Raw genomic sequence first — 21,751 nt, forward strand, 5'->3', positions numbered from 1 at the left:
TGGATTTGTTGGCATTACATCTGTTATCTTGGCATACTGTCAACAAATTTGCAGGACATTAGCTGGGATCTCTCCTCCTCTGCTCTCTTAAGACACTGGGTGTACTTGTGGTAGGAAATACCAGCAGATTTTATTTAGCCCAGCTGCCTAAATCCAGGCATTCCTCTGGATATCCCCCCAATATTTATTTCAAACCAGCTTAGGGGGGGAATAGTGGCAGAATCCCAGGAGTAACAAAACTGGAGAGAGTAGCCCAAAGGCAGATCCCTTCCCAAGGTGTTATTAGGGAGAGATGGAGGTGGCAAGATAATTCACACAGGCAGTGAAGTTATCCAGAGATATTCAGATTTTGGAGTGGGGAGTGTAGCAAGGATACAAATTAAGAGTTTATACTGAAAAAAAGGGGATGTTGGTTAAAGATATAACACAGGGCCTTTCATCATCAATTATCTTTAAATACAAGGAGTCAAAATGAAGAGCTCAGGGCCCTGATGCATGGAGTTAAATTTTAAAGGGACAAAAAGGAGTTGAGATTTTTCATTGGAGGGGAGACATTTCAGAGAGATGTTCAAACTGTAAATGATAGTTCCAAACCCACCTTACTTGAGTCAGGGAAAAGTTCCCTCAGTGCTTTTTCTACCACCGTTTTGGGCACTGCTGGATTTCGGCTCGTTCCAGAGACCACAGAATTCAGGACTGTCAGGTGGACGGTCACATTGGCTGTTTTCCCTCACTTCACTGGCTGTCAGCATGTATCACCTTCTTACTCAAGGGATATTTTCATTTAAGAGTTGGTAGGAGCAATAAAAAGGAGAAGTGAGTTAATGAAAGGGCATTTAAAACTACCCTGAGAGCATCTCTTTCATTTTCACACACCCACAGCCTGCAACTTCAATCCTAGGGTTAAAAATCTTACATCATCACCACTTGCATTGAGCAAATTTTGTGTGCTGCAATATCAAGCTTTTAGCTCACATCCCACAGTTGATATTTAAATAACTATAATGAGCATTTTGCTGGGTAGTCCCTGCCTGCTTTGCTTTGCTCATTGCTGTGCACAGCTGATAGATTTCTGATTCAGCAAATTGGAGCTTCACAATGGGGTGTTGAAACAGGCATCAGAAATCCCAGCTGGAATTTGTATCCCATCTACTTCCCTGAGAAAAAGCTCAGGCAGAACATTCCAAAACTGATTGGCTCCTCTCTCCCTGACATAACAGGAATCTTAGTTTGAAGTAATTTTTTTTATGGCATAGATGTTTTAATATGTATTTTTTATGTGGGTTTTGGGTTTGGTTTAGAGGTTTTTGTTTGGGGTTTTTTTGTTGTTGTGGTGGTGAGTGTAGATCTAACACCCACTTCCACAAGAAAATAAAGGCAAAAATAAAAAATAAAGACAAATCCTCTTTCAACTTCATGAGGAGGCACAGCCTGGTAAATCCACTATTGCAACAGGTCAAAGAGTTTTAGGCTATTTCATCATTCCAGAGGAACAGAAGAAGGTTAGATGAATATCTGGGACCTCTGGCATGAGGATGCAATTCCAAAGGTCCTAACAAATCACTGGGAGTGAAATGAGTAATTCCTCAGAAGAGCCACCCTTTAAATCACTGTGGTCAGAACTGCCTCTTCCCACATGGGGTAAGTCCCTGTGGATTCAGTGCATGTAGGATAACAAAATAAACCCTGTTGAAGCTGGGTTTATTTCCTTCTTCAGGCATCCACTTTTGGGCACTGCAATAAGGCTCTGATCTGATGTGGTCTCTCTTTTGCCCTCTCCTGCCTGTTTGTTGCTCTGGAAACCCCACAGACCATGAATGGAAGCTGACACTGATCCAACAGGTTGTAAACGAGTCGAAAAGCCCACGTAAGCAAACCCCAGCCCTTCACAGACTGGGATCCAAGCAGTGTGCACAGTTCTGCTCCCTAAAGTGGAATTATGAGTCAGAGTGAAAATGAAGGGCATGCAGATCGCTGTGTGCAGCAGTTCTTGCAGGGAACATGGGCTTCATTTGCATAATTAGCTTGTTCTTGCTCAATGGTCTCCTCACAGGGCTGGATTCTGGATGTTCCTGCTGGATTTTTTCAGGTGTCACATGCTATTAAAACCCCCACAACGCAAGGGATTTTTAAAAATTGCCTTTGTTTTTATTTCATGAATACATTTAAACTGAATCTCTCCTAACCCATCATAGATTGGAATAACAGCTCCAGTGGGCACCTTTGTGTCAACACCTTCAATCAATAAACTAGATTAATTGGCACAAAAAGATAGCATGGGTGGCTGAGCATGGGTTGGTTTGGTTTTTTTTAGAATGGAAAAAAAACCCCACAAAATCAAAATCTCAAATATAAACATATTTACTCTTCTGAGCATAACCACCCTGCAGATAAAAAACACAGGCTAAATATGACTTGAGTGGTAAATTTCAGTAAGGACAGAACAGTCAATAGAGAGAGTTCTAGACCATTTCCAGAACCTAAACCATCCCTAAAATATGTATTTTTACATCTCTTTATATGTGTTTTCAGGTGTTACTTCCAAGAGGGAATGTAGATCCTTCAGGGAAAAATGATTTTTTTCAGTCTAGATTGAGTTTAGTGATCAGACAAATCAGTAAAGATTATTTCACTTGATTTCTGATTATTTCACTTGATTTTTCCTCATCTATCACCAACAATAAGAGGACATGTGAAAGATGCATTTATATTTTCCTCAGAAAATAGAAAAATACCCTTGAGAGGCCAAGAGTTTAACTGAGGGACATCCTCACCCCTCACCAGTTAAGAAGACTTGAAGCACAGTGAAAGAATTGATATTTTGATGCCAACCTGCCACAATCCATGGAGGAGATGAGCAATTTCCTGAGGGACAGGTTGAACTGAAGGGCTGTGGCCTCACCTAAAACCTTAGGTACCACATCACTCTTACAAGTTTAATTACAAAGGATGCAGGATTGCCTCTCCCAGCTCCATTTTTGAGAGAAATCAGCCATAAATATCCTCTGGGAAGCACAGTCCTGCCTGTAAGAGTGTGATCCAAGCATGCCCATGGGATGAGGCCCCTCAGGGGGACGGCAGCCAGGAAAACCAAGCACGCCCCACCCTTGGGTGGGTGATAAGAAGAAAATTGCTCAGACAGAGGCAGCTCCGTACTTGCAGGGGAGCACAGCTCAGCACTTCAAGGGCTTTGGAGTAATAGCAGAACACACGTTCTGTGGGCAACATCTGAGGAAAAGGCATTTTAGGTGGCAAGCTGGAATTAAATCACCTGTTTTCTCGGAGTTCAGTGTAAATACAACCTCTGTTTCTGGCTGGCTCTCTCTTTATGGATATAGAAACAGCAATTTCCTTCAAGTCAGGCAACAAGTTGCTTTCCAACCAATCACTGAAGCGTTTTTAGGCAATAAAACGGAAGGATTTTTTTTTGCAGGGGTGGCTGGTAAGAGTGCAGTGCATGAGTGAGTCATTTTACACACAGGAAAGAGGTGCTAGGCTGAGGTGCTGCCACACAGAGCAGGACAACGGCAGAAAAGGGAGTTGTTCCATCCATTTCTAAATCCTATTCATCAGATTCCACCCAAAGCATCTTATCCAATTGCATCCCTAAATCTGGGACCTGAGGGAAGAACAAAAAGATACAAAAGAGCTTTTGCTCTGCTTGGATAAGGGAACCACTTCCAGCAATATCTCAGCACAAACTCCTGCAGCCAGAAGGATTCTGCAAAATATCTGCCTAATTTCCTTGTCTCTTCCAGGTATTCCATATGGCAAATATTGTCTTTCAGGGAACATTACAGTCCTCACCTGACCCCCTAGAGTTTGTAAAACATGTTAGAGTTTAACCAAGGTAAACCAGCTCCACTCTTAATAACCTTTATTAAAAAGATAAAGAAATTATTATCGACATAGAGCAGCCTGTTGCGACAAATAAGAGACAGAAATGTTTTAATTAAAACCAGGTTGAAAAAAGACTCAATAAATAATGACATTCAAATAAGCAGAATTCTAATTAAACACTACGAATGATCAGTTTGATTTATGAGACTGACACCACAAAGAACCCTTTTGATTCAGCTTTGTATTGATTTTGGTGGGACTCAGGATCAGCACAGCTTTCAAGTCTCACTGGTAAAAAAAAAAAGGAGGAATCCTTAATATTTGTATTACCTTCAGCAGGACATCAATTTTAAAATGTCTTCATGTAGTTCCATGAAATTCCTGCATTCACCTCAACACACTATTATCCCTTCAATACATATAAAATGTTGCTACTTTTGCAAATAATTATGGATACCACCATTATAACCAGCCCTGGATTTTGGAATGCGTAATTGCTGTAGGGACCAGTTAGCAGGGATTTCCAAACTACATTTTAAACACTTTTTAATAACTACTTTTCTAAACAGGACCCTTTTCAAAGACATCTGTCAGCCATTATTACGAAATAACCAGAACAGTGTTATTGGTACCTGCACCTGCACACAAAAATATGAACAAAAAGCGGAAATGGAGATGTTCTGAATAAAAACAAAGGCAAAAATAAAAATTCCAAACTCCTTCTGCTTTGTTTGTTGGGCTTGGTCTTGTTACCCAGAAGAGAGGTGTTGGTATCTGTAAACTGCAGCACAAGTGAGCTGCTTTTTAATCTCCCACATCTTCCTCCTGTGGGTGATTTATCCACTGGAAGTCCTGGGTGTGAATGGCAGAGGAGAAGAACCACATGGCCTTTGCTTTTATGGGCAAATTGTCTCTTTATTTGCCATCACAGGTTCTTGCCACGAAAACCTTCGTGGGTTTGGGTCAGTGAGGTGGCTACGGCACCACACGGGTTCTGCCAGTCCCATAATGGAATATGTTTGCTCTGTGGGGCATTAGGAAATGTCATTGAATCATAATTTCTTTTCAAAATCAGCAAGATTAATCAGAGCTCCTTCTAAAACAGGCTTTGACTTCAATCTAAAAATCATGAAGAAGAAAACTTTATTCATCATTCTCTTGTGAATCTAATTGTCCTAACTACCAAGAGGTAAACTTAGATAAAATGTAATATATATATATATATTTAAAAGCAAGAGTACTGTAAATATCCTTGAAATCTGGACCTACTCCTCAGTGCCTTGTCTTCTCAGCCTGATTCAATGCTGGTCTACACCAGAAATCCAATCTGACAGCACAGTCAGCACTCAGTTAAAACCCAGACATGTATTTATGCCTATAAACACTGCCTGCCATACAAACTGTGCTCACACTGGCTGCTGCAGGTGTAACCACCCCCAGCTGATCTGCCTGCCCAAGCAAGCCACGAGCAGAACCTGTTACAACCCTTAGTGCTCAGAGCAAGGGCTCCACTCGTGACCAGAAGCGATGGGGACATGCTCCAGGCCACCTTGTTCTTCGCACTTTTATTTGATCTGTTCTAGAATATCCCTTAAAAATTCCCCCTGGCCTAATGTCTCCTGACTTCCTGCACTTTCCCTGCTTTTTTTCACTGGTCCACTGAGCCAAAAACACTAAGGAGACCTTAATACTGCAAGAGGCTTGTGAAGAAGATGGAGAGTGTTTATGAGGACTTGTAGGGACAGGATGAGGGACGAGAGTTTTGAACTGACAGAGGGTGGGTGTAGATTGGATATTAGGAAGCAATTCTTTATTGTGAGGCACTGGAACAGGATTCCCAGGGAAGCTGTGACTGCTCCATCCCTGGAAGTGTTCAAGGCGAGGCTGGACAGGGTTTGGAGCAACCTGATCTGGTGGAAGGTGTCCCTGCCCACGGTAGGGGGTGGAACAAGACAATCTTTAAGGTCCCTTCCAACTCAAACCGTTCCAGGACTCTATGACTCGGAGAATTTCCTTTCAAACCTCTTCCATAAGCAAGGAGCTGGCACTTCCAATAAAGTTAAACTGATCAAGCTGATTCAAGAGCTACTTCTCCCCAAGTTTAAAAGCCCATCTCTAAATTCTGAGATTGAGAGCAGGAAAAAACAGAGGTTGATGGTTGGGAACAAAGAAAAAACGTATCTTGAAGCCACTTTCCCACTTGATTCTTACTGAAATTAACTTTGCCCAGCTCCTGAGTTCCTATGCCTGAGGACACACAGAGGGATGGTGTGTCCTGGCTCTTGGCAGCAGTTGTCTGGTGAAGGGATTCCCTTGGGGAGTGGCCAGTTTCTAGCCATGCAGATATGCTTCCAGCCAGTGCTCCCCAGAATCCTTCAGGGAACTGCAGGAACAGAAGGGAAAAAATCACTTAGGAGGAGACAGAGCTCAACTTTGTGGGAAGCAAACTGTAGTTCAAGGAATAAATGGAAAAAATGGATTTTAAAATGAGTGGACACCTCATAGCAAAGTCCAACAGCTGGGAATGAGTTGAGAGGATTTAAGGAAGAGAAAAAAAAAAAACAACTTTGAAACTTTACAAGTTAATGTGCCTTTAGAAAAATCTAAATAAACTCAAGGTTTGATCTCTCCATGGACATTGATTTGAAGTGGCTGCCTGGGTGTCTCTTACATGCCATTGCAGAGCAAAATCACCTTGTTAATTGATACTTACTGCAAAATATCTGCAAAGGCTTCCAGCAAAGTCTTGCTTTTGTACTCAATGCCGTGCTTGCCACACAGGCTTTTCACCAGGGGAGCCACTTTCCAGTAGTTGTGCCGAGGCATTGTGGGGAACAGACTGCAGAATGGGATGAGGGAGAGTTACTGCAAGACTTGGCTTCCTCCCTGTTCAAAATATCCCCCTGCCCCAGATTATACCCATTTTTTTTCCCCCAGGATGATACTCACTGGTGCTCGATTTGGAAGTTCAGGTGCCCGGTGAACCAGTCATTGAACACAGACTGGTTCACGTTGCAGGTTGCGTGGAGCTGGGAGGGAAAAAAAAAACCAAAACCCCACAGGATTTAGATTTTATTTTCCTGCAAATCCAACAGTTGAACCCCCAGCAATCACTGCCCACCCTTACCTAGCATAAAAATCAAGGCAATGTCAGGTATTACAGCTATCATTGCCCTGAGGAATTCAGCACAGTCTAGACTAGCCAGGCTAAATTTTTATCCTTGATAAAACAGGAAACTGCTTCAAACCCACTATGTGGGGTTATACTGCTGGAGGCAGGATAGATGTGAGCAAAGTTCCACTTACATACTCATTTTTATCAGGCAATTTTGTCAGATTTATCTGATCTGTAGTAAACCTGCAGCCTGCGGGGTAAAAATAAAGGAATCCCACTTTGCTTCTCTTTAGCTGGCCTACAAAGGAGATTGGCTGTTACACCACCAGAACTTTTCTATAATAGGGAGGGGAAAGGGTTGTGAAAAGCACATCAAGGCCTTTCAGTGAAAGAACAGGATTTTTAAAATCTAGATGTCCTGTTTTCCAACTGAAATTTTAAATGGTTTGAATATCACAGAAATGATTATTTAATGAATGGAAGGACAAACCTCATCAACACCAAACCTAAGAGAATAACAACGTTGTCTTTGTCCTATAATTCAGACCAGCAGACCCAGTATTCCAGAAGAAAGGAGTTTCTCACCTGAGTAGACACCCAGTCTTCATTCTTGTCGTAATCAATGTCCATTGGGATGTGATTCATCTGGGACACCCAAATAAACCAGGTACTCTCAAGGTATCTGGGCAGATAAACACAGGAACTCTCGTCAGATCTCTAATCCCATCCAAATTTAACATTGAAACACTTTGCTAAGTCTCTTCTCAAGTAAAAAAGCACTTTTAGAGTGTAAGAACTACTCAAGTTGCAGATGCTGCAGATGTCCCCTGAGCTGCCACCACCCCCCTGAAGTTAAACTGTTTCTTCTTCACTGTTTATTTTGGAGAAAATTGTAGTGCTAGTTTTTATTTCTTCCCTCTGAAGCTCAATATTGATTACAAATTTTAATTATGGGGGCTCTGGGGGGGCTCTGAGTTACCTGGACACCCAGTAGTACACCATGAAGGCTTTAAATCCCATTAAAGGAATGTACATGAGGCAGACTCGGATGTTGAAAGCCACAACCAATATCAGGTCCTGTTAAAAAAAAAAAAACCAACAAAACAGATCAGGATGAAAATCAGCCTTTGTTGAGGAAATGCCTCCACTCCATCCTCTCCCTTCTACTTGAACTGCAGCTTAAAAAATGATCTTATATGCAAATTTCTGATTTATCAGGAGTAAGTTCCATTCTGCATCAAGGTGGGTGCGTCCCTGAAATATTCCCACCTAACCATCCATAACTGCAGACAACAGCCCTGCCATCACACTCTGGGCCTGGGAATTCCCTGATAACTTTTATTTATCTGCTAAAAAAGCCTCTTCTAAACAATTTTCTCTTGCTGCAGCAAGCCTAGAATCAGCCTTTTCTATCCTTCTTCTCTCTTACCCCTCAGTCCCAACCAACGGGAGGTGAAGGTGAATACAGTGACATTTTTGGAGTTTTCCAGACAGGGAAGCAGTGCTTACCAACCACTTTTTCCTCTTGATTGCAAAGTAGAATATTGACAGCTGGAAGAAGGGTACGAGGGCGAGTGGGGCCAGCACTGAAGGACAGAACAGAGAGGGAGACATTTGGAATTTCACTGCCATCATAAAAATGATTCTTTTTTTCCAGTGGAAGAAAAATTGCTGTCTGCCATGCATCCACATACTCTCTTCCTCTTTTCATCACTTCTCCAATTCTTTCCCCATCCCTTTCTTCCCTCTGTTTGATACACCCCCATCTACATCTTATAACTCAAACAGAGTCTCAAGGGGCAATTCCTTCTCCTGTGGATCTTCTTTAACATGAAGGAAGCTTCCTGGAGCTGTCACTTCAATGGGAATATTTTTAAAACCTTTATTTTGTGGGGGAGAGGATGCACTCATGATTTTAGGGGATACTCACAGAAGAAATACTTATGCTGGTAATTGTAAGGCATGAACTTCTTCTTCTGCTTTCCAAGCTGTAAAATTAAAAGATATTGAAATATTTATAAAAAGCACAATTAAGTTTATTTCTTCACCCTGCATTTTTTCACCATTTACACAAGAGGTTTCTTAACATCACTCCAAATTTTTGCGAATGTAATACTTCAAAAGACAAGACAACAAGGAGCTAAAGCAAACTACTTCCAGAGCTGCACTGGATCAAAACTGAAACAACAAATGAACCAGATTAAAAAAAACCCAAAATCCTGAAATCCACTTTGCCCATCCATGGTGTGCCTGACTCTGATCCTGTTAAAAAGCAGGAAGACATGAGAACTGATTTCCTACACTTTCACTCTGTCAGACCCAGTGGAGCACAGCCAGCCTGCTCTGGATGCTCATGCTCCTACATGAGAGATCTTTCCCAAAATCCCTGACAAAATCCTTCCCAGGAGCTGGTGCCTCAGCACTGCAATAACACGAGACTCTCAGACCTTGGAGCACTTTTTATCAAAGAATCCCAGAATGGTTTGGGTTGGAAGGGACCTTAACGACCACCTCATTTCAAGGCACAATCTGGGCTGTTATCATTATATATTATATATCTATATCTATCTCACATTCTAGCTTTCTGTCATTAAATCTGCTTTTCCAGACCTGCACGGAGAGGGTCTTTCCCAGGCTGAAGAGGAGAGGGTGCATGTTGAGGTCGGGGTCCTTGCGGAAGCAGTTGGGCTTGGCATGGTGCTGGTTGTGCAGGTGGTTCCACCAGCTGGCAGGCAACCCCTGCGTGGGGAAAAGGGCAACACCAGGGATTCAAAGTGGAGCAATATCAAGGATCACATCTCTATTTGTTGCAATTCTGTCACAGGTGACCCTGACTGGATTTAGGGACACTCCCATCCATTGCTCAGTCCCGATTAGCCCCAGAGAACATTCCCACCAGTACCTTCAGCATGTTTATCACCACAGTCTGCAGGAGATGATTCCACCTGGGCCTCCTGAAGACAGAGCAGTGCCCCAGATCGTGCTGGAACCAGCCCATCTGGATCTGTGAGACAGAAGGATTACTGAGGAAAGGTAACAGGTTGCAATAATTTGCCCCATGAGTCTGTAACTTCAGAGTGTGAGTTTCATTCTCCTTCCAATGAGGGGAAGAGACACTCACAGGACTGGGAACCTCCATCCAGGCCACTGTCCACTAGAGCTGCTCAATTGCAGATATTGATTTCATCTGGAATATAGGGAAAGCAGCAAAGCATCACTGCAATTAACTTCACTGTCACAGCACGGAATTCTGTTGTGGAACGGTTTCCAAGTCTGTGGCTTCACTGCATTCCATATTCCCATGGAAATAAATACAAGACTGCTCTTTGAGGGACATCTGCCTTAGCAGATATTAGGCAAATAAAACAGATTAATTAAATAAATTACCTCATTTGCACCTGCTCCAGGGAGATCTGAGCAGACTTAAGTGTTCAGTGCTAATAAGAAAATCTTGTTTTCCTCCCTCTGCCACGCCCTTCAATTTCTCCCATCCGAGGGCCACAAATCCCTATTCCCTCTTTCCCTACAGCCACCCTGAAATGGATCCTTCCCTTCTGTGGCAGAATTTACTAATCCAGCAGAAAACTATTCAGGGCTAGTGGGGACTCATAAAGGACCCCAGAAATACCAGAGCCATCTGACAGAAGGAACAGAGAGCCAAAAGTGCAGGTGAGAATGAAGTATGCCCTCTTTTTGCTGGGGTAAGCGATTAGATCAGCTCATCCCATCTTGTGAAAGAGCCAGTTCCACAACAACCCCACCATCCCAAGGGAGCAGCCTGTCAGCAAAAGGAGATTTGCTGCAGGCAACAAAAAGCGTGACGTAGAACGTGCTTGTCATCTTCAGCCAGATGATGGGATCTAAGGAGAGGCAATGTCTGGGACGTGAACATCCCATTAATCCTCTCCACCTGGAAGAGCCGAGGGCGTCTGCAGCATTGAGCACTTGTCAGCAGTTTACCTGGGCAGTGGTGAAGAACACCATGCCAGCCAGGAAAGGCACCAGGGATGTGCCAAAGTACCAGACCACGAGCCAGGCTGCAGCATCCAGCACCAGGAGGTGAAGGAAAATCAGGAAGAAGAAGAAGCAATCGGGCCTCAGAAGTCCCATCTTCTCAACAGTGCAGCGCAGCTCACGAAAATCCTCCAAGAGGGATTTCTGTGGGTAAAGAAAAGGGATTTCTGTGGGTGAAGTGTGTATCAATGCACTGTTTACTTTGAAAATGCCATAGAGCAGAGCCAGGAGCCCCAAAGCAGCCACAGAAGTCAGAGGAGATGTTCTGTCAGTAGGGGCTCTGTGCCAAAACATGCATGAGGTCAACAGATCTTGCTTTTGCTTTGGTGCCGAGACATCCCAGTGAGGAGAACTGAGCAGGATCTGGGGCTCTGGAGCTCATTCCTTGCTCCCAGGAGTGGATTTAGTGATGCTGGGACAGTCATGTTTCCATGCCTGCCCACCACCACCACCTCCTGCCCACCCACAGCGTCAGGCGTGCTCCCTCAGGGGTGATTCCTTCTCCTCCCATGCTGAACCCCAAGCCATTCCCACCACTGGAATCTAGGGCACTCACCTTTTTATTAGACTCAAAGCTGGGTTGATCTGGTGCCAGCTCCCCAATCAGCAGAGATTTCAGGTACTTTTGCACCAGGGACTTGTCGTTGTGAAATGCCACAAAGGCATCCTGAGGAACACAAAGAGAAGGAGTGAGAGAGGGCACGTGACTGAACACCAGAGCTGAGCCTCTCATTCCCCAGGTCTGGATTACAACACAAAATCCTGCTCCCCTTGTCCATTTTTGTCTCTCCTGTCACTCTTTGCCATCAACTGGAGCTTGGCCCAAGGAAGCTGGAGAGATTTCAAGAGCCCAGATTTCATAAAAGCCCCTGGGCGAGGCTGGTAATAAACATGAAAGGGTTTGATGAAAAACCTTTTGCAGAGGGAAACGTGTTGTTTCATCTGCTTGTTTCAGCACAGTCTGTCCCTAGAAGGCTCCAGCCAGCAGCCCTGCCCTATGGATGGAACCCAGGAGCAGGGAATGAGGTGTGTCTTTGCCATGCTTGGGCTGAGGCTTTGAAATCCTGTCTGTGTAACACTAAGGCCATAAAAAGTAGATGCTGAAGCCTCATATTCAGCAGCCCAGACTGGGTGTCTCTCACAGTTCCCTCCAAATTTCCAGACTGGTTGATGTTCTGGGGAAGTGGGTGATGGTAGTGACACAAATGGGCCTGTTCAAGTGCCATTTGAAATCCCAGTTCAAAATCAAATAGAAACAATGGAATAAAGGATGAGATTCCAGATGAATCAAAACTCTTCTTTATCTCATGTCCTCAGTGGATTTTCCAGAAGAAAATTAAAGAGGCTGGCCATACTCTTTTTTTCCTTCCAGAAAGAAGACAGAACAAAATCCTGTTTTTGAACAGTCTGATTTTGCTGACTGTGGCTCTGAAAATCAGCATGGATGAGCATGACCCAAATATCCTGCACAGGTCTAGTCAGGATCAAATTCCTGGAAGAGGACAGAGGACTTCCTTGGAGCCTCTTGGCTGGAGACAGTCGCTCTCTGAGTATAGAAAAAGTCAGTACAGAAAAAGTCAGAACAAGGTGACTTTTTTGGATATTTGGGCTTTTCTACAGACATCTTGTGACCCTTTGTCACAGTGACAAATGAACAACTCTGTCCAGACCCAGAGGACTGGGGAAATTTTTCCATCGTGATTTTGTGCCCCTCATCCTCCAGGTCCTTATGTATTTTTATATCCCTCCCTCTTGCCAGGTATTCTGATTTAATCCATAAGTATCTATACTGCAGCTTGAAAACAGAAACCAGAATCCTTTCAAGCAGAAACTCCTATCCATGAGATCAGTATCACAGATTCTTATCCCTGAAAGCCTCTCAGTCCTGCCTGTCTTTTCTCCTCCCTGCTCTTAGGCCCTGATTAGCATCTTACTAAGATTAATTTTAGAAATTAACTTTAGGAACTATCACCTACTACGCACATAACTCACAACATTTGCAATCAATTAAATGTTCTGCAATGGTGTTGCCTTGTATCTTCAAAATAATCCCCACAGAGGAAGACAATTCTCACTTTGTATACACAATTATGAGCTCTGGAGTAGTCTTGGAAAAAAAAATCCTGGATCCTGATTTAAGTAAAGCCCCTGCATCAGTAATTTTTTGAGACACCTTCCTGTCTTGCTTTTCTATGTGGATTTCTTAGAATATATGAACAAGCAGCATTTTAAAAGCAAAAAGAATGATTAAGATTAGCAAGGGCAAGACAGAAAGTGTTGTTAGGATGCAACACAAATCCACATTGAACCCACGATTTTCGGCTACTGGTTGTGGTCCTGTCTTCAAAGAGATATAGTACAGCTAGAAGTTCGAAAACATCTTTAGGAGCAAATAAAATCAGATTGTAATTACTGCAACAATAAAAGCAAGTAAGATCAAAGGTCATTTTTAAAACACATTCACTGTGGTTAAAGCCCCTGGCTGTCTATAAATACAATGATGTAAAGGCAGGTCCTTGCAGGAGCTGGGAGGACATAGCTTGGGGACAAATCATTCCATGCATTCTGCATTCCTTGACTCCTTCTGTAAAAGTCCAGTGGCAGAAAGTGCAGGAGATGGCACCAGGATCTCTGGGCTGGCCTATGCTCTGAAGGTCAGTGAACCTGGGAGAAACCAAACAAGATTCAAACCTCTCCTTTTCTTCCTCTGAGATCACCAGGTATTTTTTTGCCCCAGTTTCAAGCTGGGTGCAAGGGATTAAATATGAAAAATAACTGATCTGGTTCATTTTGGGCCGGGAGTTAGGAAGTGCTATCCCATTCTGCATGCTGAAACCCGAGGGATTAGACAGGCTAAGCAACTTTGCTCAAGTCAGAGAGTCTTGTCATGACAAGAATTAAATCTCCCACATCACAAGCTTATGCCCATGTTTCCAGTGCTCAGATTTCTGCCTGTTCAGAAATTCAGTGTCTCCTTTCAGCATAGTCTGGGAGATCTGCTTAGAATCTATTATTCCTGCCAACAAGCACCAAATGATTTCAGAGGAATCCTCTAGATCAAAGATTTTTTTGCAGGAATCCCTGGAAGATCTGGGTTCAAATGTATTTGTAGGACTTTTCCTTACGTCCTGCAGCCCAAGATCATCGTGCTGCTTTCTCACTCTGCTCTCCGACCAAGCACAGTGATGACCACCACCAGAGAAGATTCCCACCACATCCTCCTTCCCTGCCACTGGAACCACCTTCCTCCAACAGCTTTCCCAGCTCTTACCGTGGCATCCTGCCCAGCATAGTGGCTGATAACCCGGCTGCCCCCGGGATGTCTCTTGGAAAACTTGCTGACATCATAAACCTTCCTGTCAATCACCAGCCACTGCTCCTGGCCTTGCCTGCCGCCATTGCGGATCCCGACCTCTTCCCAAGTGAAAAGCTGTGGAAAGGCTGGAACGGGTCTTGTCCCCTTCTCGCTGGGGCCAGTCTGTGGAGCCATCCGTGCTGGAATTCTCCAGTGCCAGCGCTGCAGCTCCGTGTCCAGGCTGAGGGTGGCCCATCCTGGCCTGCCCGTTATACAGCCCCACTCCAAGCCACTCCCTGCGCTTCCAAGGGCTGGTTGGCTCTCCTCGCCCAAACACACCCTTCCCAAGTTCCCTCCTCTTCCAGACGCTTGGACACACCCGTGAGGAAAAGTCCTGCTCCTTCTTGTCCTTTCTGAGCTGCCTTTGCAAGGTCTGACTGCTCCACTGAACACAAACAGGAATAAAGAGAGAAATTTGGGAAGATCCCCTGTTATCTCTGAATGGCCTCATCACCACCCACGACCTTCAGGTTGTCCCTGGTCTTTGAAACTTTCTGCACTGATGCTGGCATTCTAAATTAATGTGTCTTTCTTAATTAAATAATTGATTAAAATATCACCAGATCAGAGTAAAGAAAGGACACATTAAGAAAGCATTCTTTATTTCCAGCTAATTTGGCTTCTATGTTGATACTACTTTGCATACAGTTGTTTTCAGAGTTTCCTGTATGTTCTTGAGCCATGAACTAATTGTTCAAGTAATTAATTCATGAGTCTATAACATTAAAACATTTTGTAGTAATAGGAGTAGTAGTAATAATAGAGAAAACAATAACAACAATAATAATAACAACAATGATGATTGCAATAACTGTTAACACCAAGTTTGGCTGTAGATTCATAAAACCATGCTTAAAGGCAATGTTGACATAATTAACTTTACTTAAACACTACTCTTGCAGAGACCAAGTCTAAGCATCCCTGATACTGTGAAGATCTGCTGTGCAATAAAGAGGTAAAGAGTTCTCAGCTAAGGCAATGCCAAGTTTTCTATGAACTCACATCAACTTTGCAGACAAATCTAAGCAATATATATGAAACATTGCCCTACTTGAGATTTAGCAGTGTCTTAATCTTGGTTGGGTTTTTTTAACACAAAATTCCAAGCCCTGGGTGCTTCTGAGGAAGGTAAAAGCAGCAGGCAGACGTGGGGTGGTACAGATGGGGTATTTCCATCATACCCCTCTGTAATGCAATACTGAGCTAAATCCTGAGTTTTCCCACTTGTCCCAAACTTTCTGTTTATGTTTCTGAATTTCTTAGGTCTATAACCCCAAATGTGGCCTGCAGTGATGCCCAGTCCCTGCCTGAAGCCTGCCCAGCTGCCGGTGTAAACTATCTCTCGTGACAGTGAGTTTCCCAGACAATTCACACACTGGGATTCCAAGAAAACAGGTTGTTGTGTGAGCTCCCAGTTCTGAGAAGGACTGAAAACACTCAGCTGAAGCTGCAGACTTCAGGCAGGACAGAAAGAAAGATAAAGACAGATAAAAAAGCCAAACTACTTTCTCGACCAAGGCACCTCAGCAGAGTGAGGCATTTTCCCTGTCTGCCTGCACAGAGTGGGCAGTTTTCTGGCTGACACAGAACTCCAAATGATGCAATTCTAATTCTTCAAATCATGTAACATCTTGCAAATTAATCAGTCAAGCCCCAAGCCGCCATTTAAAAGTCCCTGACATGTGGCAATTGGTGAACCACCCAAAGTAAAAGAGAAATGTGACTGCTGGTATTCATCAGAAGACAGTGATAAAAGAATGGGAGGAATAATTTCTACCCTGCTGTCACACTGTATTTTGTAACTCTTTATCTTGCTCTAAATAAGAGCTGAGAGTGTCCGTGTTCATGTTCTATGTATGTGTGCAGAGTCTTACCTAAATCAATGTTCACTACTTGAGGTGGTGGCAATGAAATATGCAACAGTTTGCGCAATTTCCCCCAGATGTGGGGTTTTGTGCACACGTGAAAATATCAAGTTACTCCATAGCTGGCTCAAAGTACAAAAAAACCCCCCCTTCCCTATATTCACACTTGGAAATCTAGCAGCTACTTGAAAAGGAGGAGATAAAAATGTGGGGTTTGGTTTTGGTCTACGAGGAGCTGCAGGATAACGAGCCAGGAATGTATTGGAGTGAACAAACGTGGGGTGTCTCTGCCTGCACCCAAAGTCAGCAGTTGTGACTTCCACTGCTAACACTGTGGGTGCCAGCATCCCCCAAATTGGTGGAATTAAGTTTGGGAACTCTAAGATGATTGTCCTCTGTATTGACAGCATGTACAAATATTTATTGTCTGAATTTATTTAGCATCAGATCCCATCCAGAGGGGCCCGTAATGCCCACTGATATTCTATTAAATGAAAATCCCTTTCCAATGTGAAAGCAGAAGCTGCCTCTGCCTGTATTATCCAGGTCACCAAACAGATCCCAGAGGCACACGGAAAAGCTCAGACAGTGAAAGGCACAGTCCTGCTTACCCAGAGAAACGATTGAGAAACCTGTTAAAGTACATTTACACCACACTTGGTGTTCTGCAACCACTGCCCACACACCTGCCAAAACGCCTGTCCTGCGTTCCCGGGAGCTGGTACACGTGCACAGAGCTACTCCACAGCCCTGCTCCTGTGACTCGGAGGGTCCTTGCACAGGCACTTGACACAATTTCCCAGATTTCCACAAGGACACTACGTGACTGCTCAGCTGGCAGTTGCTGCCTCAATGCTTTTATCCCCCGTCACATAAATGTTTGCAGCTCACACTTAAGCCACTGGAGATAAATGGTCCAGAAATAAATCTGGTACTGAGATAGCCCGGAGCATCTTGGAAGTGGTTGATGACCTTAGAGGTTTTTCCAGCATCAATGATCCTACAATATTGTTTCTAAGAAAATCTTCTTCTCCAGAGAGGATCTTTAAGTTCTGAGTAAATTTGTCTTACAGGATTTTTTCTACAGGGTTTTCATGGAGCCTCCCACGTGGAAACATCTCCCAGGTGAGGCTCCTGGGAAAAACTGGCTGGTGAATCGCTACTTTACAAAGTTTAGAGTCTCACCAGAGTTGCTAGATAGAAGATAGACAATTGTGGGTTGAACAGGGCTCCAGAATTAGGTGTCAACAGTGGAGAAAGCTGGAAAAGTGTGACCTTGGATCAGCATCTACAAGTACATCTGCACTTCCCTCTGGAAGCAGAGCTGATCTGAAATGTCTCTGCATCAGGAGGAAGGTAGCACCTAATTTATAGAAAATAACTTCACTTCGAAGAGTTTGTCCTCAAGGGACGCTGGAATGGAGCTCACAGCATGCTGAGCCCTTTGTGGAGGGCTCAGGGATGCTCTGCCCTACAGTGGCTCCAGGGAAATTACCTGCATCCATCCACAGTCAACACACAGGTTTCTGTGCATAAAGCCTGTTTTTCTTCCTGGATTTCATGGACTCCTTTTCAAGACTCCCTCTTCTGTGACTATGATGTGCCTCTTCCCAAACACAGCCAGGAAATAGAAATAATTAAAATTATTTTATTTCCAGCACAAAACTTAATGAGGAATCCATAATTCAGGAAAAGGCTGCATTCAGAAAGATCTTCTCAATCTTTTCAACAGACAAAAACTTTTGCAGTTGGCAAAATTTTGTTTTGGAAAGGAAGAAAAATTCCAGTAATTGATTGCTTGATAAAAGCATTAAAAGGCACCAGGAAGAGAAAAGGACCAGGTTTTCCCTTTTTTAGTATACTCTGGGTTAATGAGACACCACCCTGCATCTCAGATGGAGCTATTTATCAGGAATATCATCTGCCATGAAATGGGAAGAGAAACCTAAAGCAAAACCAAGGGTTTTTTTCATGGACGGAGTCAAGTTTGCAATGAAGACCCTGCCTTGAGAGGTTTCGTTTGCTCAGATATATAAAATCGTCATTAATTTTGTTTCATTCCTTAATCCAGATATCAATAGCAAATTCACTTATTTTTTTTTCTCTGTGAAAGCAATCTTCACATCCTTTGCAAAAGAGAAAAAAAAACCACTTGTGAAAAGTCATGCTCTCCCTCCCAGCTTTGGGTTACATTTTATGGATAAACAGTAAAAACCCAAAATGAAGGGCCTGTTAATTAGAATGAGGGCCAAAATTAGGCTCTGTCATAAGCCCTGTGAACCTTCTCATCTAAAACTCCCCACAGAACAATAAATTGCATTAAAACATATATTATATACATTTTTTTGCAATTCCTAAGAAATAAACCCTTTGCACCCTTCAGCTTCATGGAAGTCAGAATCCCAGGGGCTCTTTTGTGGCTTTAAGATCTAAAGTAAGCTGATCTAAAGTTATAAATTCTGTAATTCTCCACTCTCAAGTGCTCTGTATTGTTACAAAGACACAACATGATCCAAGATAAAATTGTTAAATGCCTGTAACAAACCCATTTTGTTTTCTCACTGCTGCATATTTGGGGTTGTTTTTTTCAGACCAGGCAGCATTTTTGTTGCATTTTCTGTGCCCAGTGCAGAGCATCCACTGCTGACAAATTCCTAAATGCTCTGCCTGCCTGAAATTGGGCATCCACAGAAGAAAAACTCCACAAAAGGTGCCCATGCTTGAAAGTTTGGTTTAATATGTGGCTTGTGCGACCCTAATTTGGAACAAAGTGGCCTAAGCCAGGATTCAAACACCCACTGTGGTTCCACAACCTCCACACAGAGCACCTTCCTCCGTCCGGCCTTCCCGTGGGCCCTGGGCCGCCTTCAACCTCTGCAATAAATGTGGCACAGCCTGCAGCAAGATTTGGCCACAATTCCTTCCCTGGCCTTCACCATCTGCCTCTGTCCTTCCTCAGCCACCTGTTTTGGGGTATATTCTTAGGGCAACGTAAACATTTTGCCTCAGAGATGTCCCTCATCCTTAAACTTCTACATCCTACCCTGCCCACAAGGGCACCACTCGTAGTTTTTGTATTTTGCTACTTGTTTTCTTTTCCAAAATTTAATTTTTCTTTAACACTTTAGCAACTCTTAACTCGTAGTTCCATGCCCTTTTCACTATTCTTTACATTCCCAATCTGCCTCACAGGTTGTCCCTCATCCCTCCAAAATGGTCTCATGAGTTTGTTTCTCCCTTCTTTGCTAGGGATTTAAGTCCCGTAAGTTCATACTTATTCCTTTATTTTGGTAACTTTGGAATATTTGCTGAAGACAGAAATATCTGTGGCTTTCTAGCCTCACATGTTTCTGATCTTCCTCCTGGATGAGGGGAGAAGAGGGAATAAAACAAAAAAAAAAGTCAAAACCTGAGCTCATTGCAGTCATTTTACTTGGGCAGCATCCAGCATTTCTTACCTCACCTTGTTTCTTTTTCCTAACTGACTGGGGGAGGATCCTGGAAAGGAATTCAGGCTCACTTGTTAGAACACTGGCATCCCTTCTTGCCAGAAGAAGTTATCATTCTATCTTGGTCTGCAGCTAAATGATGGTTCAGTGTTCATCCCAAAAGGTCCATTATGCAGGAGGTGACCTAATTAGGATAATACTGCCCACAGGGCTGCCCTCATCTCTTCCTGAGTCAAAGCAAACATTATACAAGGAGTTATCATCTAGAAAATTGAGTTATTCTTGAATTTTTGTATTTCCCTTTGAGGACAATCTACCACCACTCCTGCTAATTGCACTAATTAACTTTGGTGCTAAGAATTTGCACTTACCCTGTATCTTGAACTGCTATTGATCCACACTTCAGCTGCTGAATATTTCTTTATTACTGACAGATTGAAGTATTCTCTGCTCAAAAACTTCTTGTTTTATGATCAAGTCACTGCTTCTTCTTTTATTGGGCTCAGGGAGCTCTGACAATTTTATCCTCTCACAAAAAAGAATCACCAAACTGACAAGAGCCTAAATGATGAGCTGCAAAAATCAAAAGGCCAGGGTGGTTCTTGTGAGCAAAGCCAAGGGAGCTTACTATGGATCAGTCAGACCTTTGGAAATTTTGCCTAAGGGGCACCATCACAACCAGCATGTCATATAAGCTGTCATGGGTGTATAATTTCTTGCTGCTGTTTCAAAACTTTTCCTGGTGGAAATTCCTCCCCATTTTCTCGACACTTAATACCAGTCCCTGCAGAAGATGCAAATCACAGAGAAACCTCTTCCAGTGTGATCCTCTTTCCTTCCCACCCATGAGCAGCGTTGCACTACTGCACTTGTCCTCTACACCTGACCTGTTAGGAAATCTCTTTTATATTCCTTATAAGAGAATCTTGGGAAGCAGCAAATCCTCCCATTTATGAGTGACTCGGCTGCATTCACCATCTATCCTGTGTGGATCTACAACCAGCTTGATTCCTCATGCTTTTCTAAAGGTGGGGAGAATTCCATAAAGAACGCCAATCCCCTCTTCAGGAATTTGGGTAGTGGATGCAAACACATCCACAAGTTGGGCAAGGACTACAAATCCGCACCATTAACGAGTCCAAGTGAGTGGGTGTTGGGAAGTGGAAAACTACAGCATCTTCCTCTTTCAGCTGCCCCATCACCCTTAACTGTCTGAACATCCCCCTGACATTTTGATAATTCCAGCTGCTCCATTGCAGAAGATGTTCCTTCCTGATCTGGAAAAAGTGATTTATTCCAGGCTGGAGCCACCTCTTTGTCCGATGATGTTCCACTTAACTGGATCACCTTCAAAGCCTTGTGAACCTCTGACATCTTCAGGAACTATATCCTCTTCCACCTGCCATGGGCAGGGACACCTTCCACTAGCCCAGGTTGCTCCAAGCCCCATCCAGCCTGGCCTTGGACACTTCCAGGGATGGGGCAGCCACAGCTTCTCTGGGCACCCTGTGCCAGGGCCTCCCCACTCTCACAGGGAAGAATTTCTTCCCAATATCCCATCTAAACCTCCATTCTTTCAGTTTGAAGCCATTTCCCCTTGTCCTGTCACTCCATGCCCTTGCCAACTATCTCATGACCGGATCCTTCCCTTCTGATCTTTTGGTATGTCCTCCTCCCCTTCTGATGTCTGACTGCCACCCTGTGGCTATTCCACAACGCTCAGGTTCCTCTTTTAAGGCTAAAGGGTTCCCACTAGATGGCGAAATTGGGGCTGGTGTTCTTCCAAGAAGGTGTATTTCAGTGTATATCTTGAGCCTGGAAAAAACTCTCTGGAGAACTCTTCTCGAGGCTGGAAAACTTCCAGCAAACTCAGCACATTCATATCTGGTTATGCTGAGTCAGGTCCCCTTTCAGTCCTACCCTTCAGGATTGTGAATCTGCCCATCTGTGTTGTTTTTCCTGGTTATCCAGGAATTTGGTTTATTGCATTGTGGATGTTTCCTCTTTATTGTGGCAGAGAAAACACAGGAGAAGCACATTCTGGAGAAAGAGGTTTACGATGGTTCTCTCTCTGCAGCTGTGGACAGGCAAAATTTGTTCCACCTTTCACAGT

At 43.5% G+C, this 21,751-nt stretch overlaps 1 protein-coding gene across 2 annotated transcripts; it reads right to left on the reverse strand.

The window, feature by feature from the left end:
- Window positions 1-2,126: 2,126 nt before the first annotated feature.
- On the reverse strand, window positions 2,127-14,639 carry LOC116445320 (acyl-CoA (8-3)-desaturase-like). Of its 2 annotated transcripts, none has more exons than XM_032111850.1 (12): window positions 14,241-14,639; window positions 11,526-11,636; window positions 10,916-11,113; window positions 9,858-9,959; window positions 9,566-9,694; window positions 8,886-8,943; window positions 8,465-8,541; window positions 7,935-8,032; window positions 7,541-7,637; window positions 6,790-6,869; window positions 6,554-6,679; window positions 2,127-3,619 (listed from the first exon to the last, which is right to left on the reverse strand). In XM_032111850.1, the coding sequence occupies exons 1-12, from the start codon at window positions 14,457-14,459 to the stop codon at window positions 3,607-3,609; spliced, it is 1,308 nt and encodes a 435-aa protein (XP_031967741.1). In that variant the 5' UTR covers window positions 14,460-14,639; the 3' UTR covers window positions 2,127-3,606. The 2 variants fall into 2 exon arrangements, with proteins under 2 accessions (XP_031967741.1, XP_031967740.1); XM_032111849.1 differs by lacking the exon at window positions 2,127-3,619 and adding an exon at window positions 5,746-6,223 and having other exon boundaries at window positions 14,241-14,635.
- Between the last annotated feature and the right edge of the window lie 7,112 nt (window positions 14,640-21,751).

Source organism: Corvus moneduloides, chromosome 6, assembly GCF_009650955.1.
Source record: "Corvus moneduloides isolate bCorMon1 chromosome 6, bCorMon1.pri, whole genome shotgun sequence".
NCBI classification, from domain to species: domain Eukaryota; kingdom Metazoa; phylum Chordata; class Aves; order Passeriformes; family Corvidae; genus Corvus; species Corvus moneduloides.